Below are 4257 nucleotides of genomic sequence, written 5' to 3'. Positions count from 1 at the left end.
CCGTTGCGCCTCATTGAGCGCGGTTTTGTCTTCACACTGTGTTTATTCCGCCTCTTAGTCCACCCTGCACAATAATCTACAAACGGACTCGAAATAGGCAATGACATAAGGAATCACAAAGTGAAGCTAGTGAAGTGAGAAGGCCGAGCGAAATGTATGGGTGCTCTTTGAAAGATCTAGACCAGAAACATGAAGAACAAGTGGTCGAATCCAGAGATCGTACGCAACGCCGTCCCATAAAGACAGGAAATATACACAAAGTCGATAGAGCAAAGCAAATGTTCCGATACACGAAAACCGCCCGCGCATTCGCAGCGTTCTGTCGATAACGCCCGCAACTTAAGTGTCCGACCTCAGTGCAACTGCCCTAACCATCTTTCTCCGCACCTGGGGAGAATCTTCGCCGGCTCACGGCTCTTCTCTGCCCCATTGCTCCCTCGCTTCTCTTCATCCTCAATCTTCTCCGACTCCGACGCGACACCCTAGGCTCCCTGCAGCGGGCGATGCTTCTGGCCACGCCCCGTCCCTACTCCAAAGTTCGTCCACTCGCCCGACAGTGCGCCCTGCTACCGCTCGACGTCCACGCCCGCCCTACGTCTCCGTTGCCAGGTCCTCCTCGCCTCCGCCGCCCACTCCCTCGTGCACTCTGAGTCCTTGCGCACTGTCGTCTGCTACCTCATGGGTCTGCTCGAGCGCCGTGTGCTGAGTATTACCCGCGGTGGGTGGCGCGACGTCTGAGCCCGAGTCCGCGGGTGCTCCGCTCGCACGCGCGGCTACGAGCTGTCGTAGGTATTCCTCTCTTGTAGTGCCATCTGCCAAAAAGGGCGGCCGGACAGGGCGCAGCAACCACTCGGCTTGTTCGGCGATGTCAAGGGTGATTGTGGTGTCGTCGATGGTGTGTTCCGCCGGTACCGACGAGATATCTGCACTCGTGGTGGGATCACTAAGGTGGCACCCGAACTGCAGTTTATCTGACTCGAGAGCCCAGGTCAGCTGCGTGCGGCGCAGCACAGAGCACAGGATTCTCTTTGCCGTCTGGAAATCTTTGTTTCGTTGCTGGAAATAGTGGATACGAAGGTAGTGCATGGGCGGGGAATCAACGACGGCTCGAAAGGCGTCCCAATCAAGGGCATCCACGGCTTCGACATCCTCGAATGAGAGTTGGAGAGCGATGCTCTCGACATGCGCGAATGGAGATCCCGCATCCTGGCCCACACTCGGTCGGCAAACCTCAATTTTGGCTCTGAGATAATCGCCCATAGACCCATCTTGATTACATGAATGGCCCGAGATTATCGCCGTGCCTAATTAGGAATGACTGGTGAGATTTGCACTGTGTGCATACGCTGGAAGACATACCAAACATACTGCCGTTCCAATCATGAAGCGACACAGGCGCCGCTTCGAATGTGTTTGGTACCAATGCAAACAACGCTTGAAGAGTCGCATCCCATGCGCGGTCGTCAACGCCCATGCGACGACTTGGACCAACCGCAAGGATGTCAGCAGCCAGCGCCGCTTGGTCAGAGAGCGCCATATCCTTACACCGCGAGATATCGCACATCCAGAGGGCCGATGAAGGACGTCGGCGGGCTCTGCGTGACTGGACAACTGGCGACGAGTCAAGGAAGGTGAGTTGGTCGCAGGTGCAATACTCGAGCGTGGAGAAGCTGTCGATGAGCCGTGCGAGCTCGGTCGTGGTCGTGAATATAACGCCTTGGAGGGTAAGCCCTGAGAGTCTGACGTAGGATGGAGTGACATTGGGTATCAATTGAAATGGGGCCCAACGGCAGGGTGCAGATACAGTATCGCCCGCAGGGCTCACGACGGTACAGTTGAATCTTGTGTCCCGGAGACGGGTTGTAAGTCCGTGGACATGGTGAAGCCAAGATTTCGCCTCTGTAGCTTCTTGGTAGATATCTATCTGCCGAATGGCCTTGGACAGAGATGAGGTCGCGAAAGTGGGACTGATGACGATGTTCTTGAGGAACCGTACGTCTTCGGCGCTGCGCAACTCGAGTATTTGGAAGAGGATAGGTCTGATGGCTTCGGACCAGTGCTTGCATACGAGGCTGGATCCGACGAGCTCGTGTTTTGACCGGCGACGTTCGGCCAAGTTCGGGCTGATATTGACTGGCGTGACACTGTCGAGAATACGCGACAGTATCTCAGGCGGAAGATCATCTCCTGTAACGCGCGACATCTTTCAGAGAGAAAGAAAACACGCGGAAGAGGCTGCAGGATGCGAAAATGTGAGTACGAGTGTGGTGTATGCGGGTGAACGGCGGACGACACACCTGCGCCGTCCTGCGGCGCTATATCAGGGCAGAGCACAGCCGTTGGCCTCGTGTGTACAAGGTTCACAAGTACACCATCTCGCAGTGTTCCCTCCAGCTTCATCGCCTCATGGGTCACGGTGTCCCAGGTGATCTGCGAGGAAGCAGCGAGCGTTAGCGGCTGTCAATTTTTGACATCTCGTGTGAACGTGCGAGCATGCAGAGAAGCGTGCTGGCTGTCAACAACTGCGGCTGCAGGCGCTCTAGGACGTGTGCGGCGGTGCCAAGCGGCAGAACGGCTGCCGTTCGCGCATAGGTAGCCATCGCTTAGGACTAAGCAACGCCCGGATCCTTCCAGGACACAGCAGTAGATTGTGCCACAGCTCGCAGCGAAAGAATGCACGCGAATATACTACATTATTATAGTATCATGTCCTGCGTCCTTGCTGATTAGTTCTCTAGTTCAAACAAAACTCCGGAGCTTGGATGTTCGGCGCTGCAATGTCTCGTCATCACGGCCAACACCTCAATATTGGCTGCTATCAAATGTCTGCAATTAGTCACATGTATGTGCACCAAGCTGTACGATACATACGTTGTGACCGTTCAGCGTCGTTTATATTCTCGTCCGTGTGACAGAGCTTAACTATCAGCAGCCGCGATTACAGGCCATCGCCAGCTTCGTACTTCGTGGCCGACAAGCGAGCTCACGCTCCTACTGCGTCGAGCGTGAGACAGCGAACGGCGACGCAAGATCAAGCGGACTTACTTTGACAGCATTGGGTTGTCCCAAGTCGCGCACCTCACGGTCCATTGCGGCGTATGAAGAGGAGCGACCACGAATCAGGCAGTCAGAGGCAAAGAAATTAACAGCTGCTTTTGGGCTATCCGCGTAACTGGTCGAGCTGCCCTGCTTACACGGCCCCCATCTCATGTCGTTCTCACGAGCTCGCGCCCGGCTCTCCACCATACCGCGATACTTGTGAGCACAAGAGGCACGAAAGACGTAGATTGCGGACCTACCGACAACTGAACCAAGTCAAGACCTGTTGAGGTCGTCGCTCTCCGTACATCTGTCTGACCGGCGACTCGAGAGCGAGGCACAGCACAAGACAACGGTGATTCATCGACGTTGTCAAGATCGCAGGCATGGCATTTGTGTTCCTGCGCCAAGGAAGGCCGTTCTGGAAGGCGTGATATCAGGCCAGCACAGAGGACGGGGACGAAGGACGGAACGTCCACGTACTGTCGCACGAACTAGCCTTCGCACGAACTAGCCTGCGCCCGCCCAGCCACGCAGTCTACTCACACATGTTCAGCCTCAGGCTCTCGACCACCTTGCGATCCACTTGACTTGCAGATCTCCCTTCCCAGGGCGAGAACTGCAGCTTCATCTCAAACGTGAGGCTTGATCCCGTCCTCATCTGGCTCCATCATCCTGGCTGTTCACGATAGTCTGCGGTTAGTCGAATACATGCGCTCAAAGCAGAGGAACGCGCACTCGGCGGTCGCTCAACGTCGTCCGCCTTCTCGAGTGCGGCTGACGATGCGGCGGAGCTTGGTGGCCGCAACCACCGCCCAGGTTCGTCCTGTGTAACCAACAAGAGAGCTCGCGTTCTGGCCGTGCTGCAGAACCGTGACGAAGATACCTGTAGTTCGGTGTCAGATAGCGAAGGTAAATAAGACAATGACTTGGCATACCACGTGCAACTGAGTCATCTCGGGTCGTGTGTCCAGCTGTCCAACGCGTTCGATAGCGACTCCGTGCAGATAGAAGCGAATAAATGAGCGATTTCTTCGGACCTTCTGCGCGCCTCTTCGGGTTATCTAGCCAACGTGACCCGCGCCTCGTGTTTATAGCCCTCGCTCCGCGCGCCCACTCGTCTACGACCGAGGGCTGCGCGATAGCGTACGGATTGCGAAGCTTCTTGGCGTGCTCGACGGCGGAGCCACGACCCGCCCGTCAAATGTCTTCGTCGAA

The 4257-nt window shown here is 56.1% G+C and overlaps 1 protein-coding gene across 1 annotated transcript; it reads right to left on the bottom strand.

The window, feature by feature from the left end:
- Positions 1-80: 80 nt before the first annotated feature.
- On the bottom strand, positions 81-2212 carry PHACADRAFT_261541 (uncharacterized protein). The gene is made up of 2 exons (XM_007399143.1): positions 1360-2212; positions 81-1304 (listed from the first exon to the last, which is right to left on the bottom strand). Exons 1-2 carry the CDS (start codon positions 1535-1537, stop codon positions 592-594), a joined length of 891 nt encoding a protein of 296 aa, XP_007399205.1. The 5' UTR covers positions 1538-2212; the 3' UTR covers positions 81-591.
- Between the last annotated feature and the right edge of the window lie 2045 nt (positions 2213-4257).

Source organism: Phanerochaete carnosa (assembly GCF_000300595.1).
Source record: "Phanerochaete carnosa HHB-10118-sp unplaced genomic scaffold PHACAscaffold_8, whole genome shotgun sequence".
Classification (NCBI taxonomy): Eukaryota; Fungi; Basidiomycota; class Agaricomycetes; order Polyporales; family Phanerochaetaceae; genus Phanerochaete; species Phanerochaete carnosa.
Note: the sequence above shows the minus strand (reverse complement) of the source record. Positions and strands in the feature narration are given on the sequence as shown.

Excerpts from the sequence above, each read along its gene's own strand:
- PHACADRAFT_261541 (XM_007399143.1), bottom strand. The coding sequence starts at position 1,537 with ATGGCGCTCTCTGACCAAGCGGCGCTGGCTGCTGACATCCTTGCGGTT. Across the intron at positions 1,305-1,359 it reads TTGGAACGGCAGTATGTTTG|GCACGGCGATAATCTCGGGC; the intron begins GTATGTCTTCCA and ends ATTCCTAATTAG.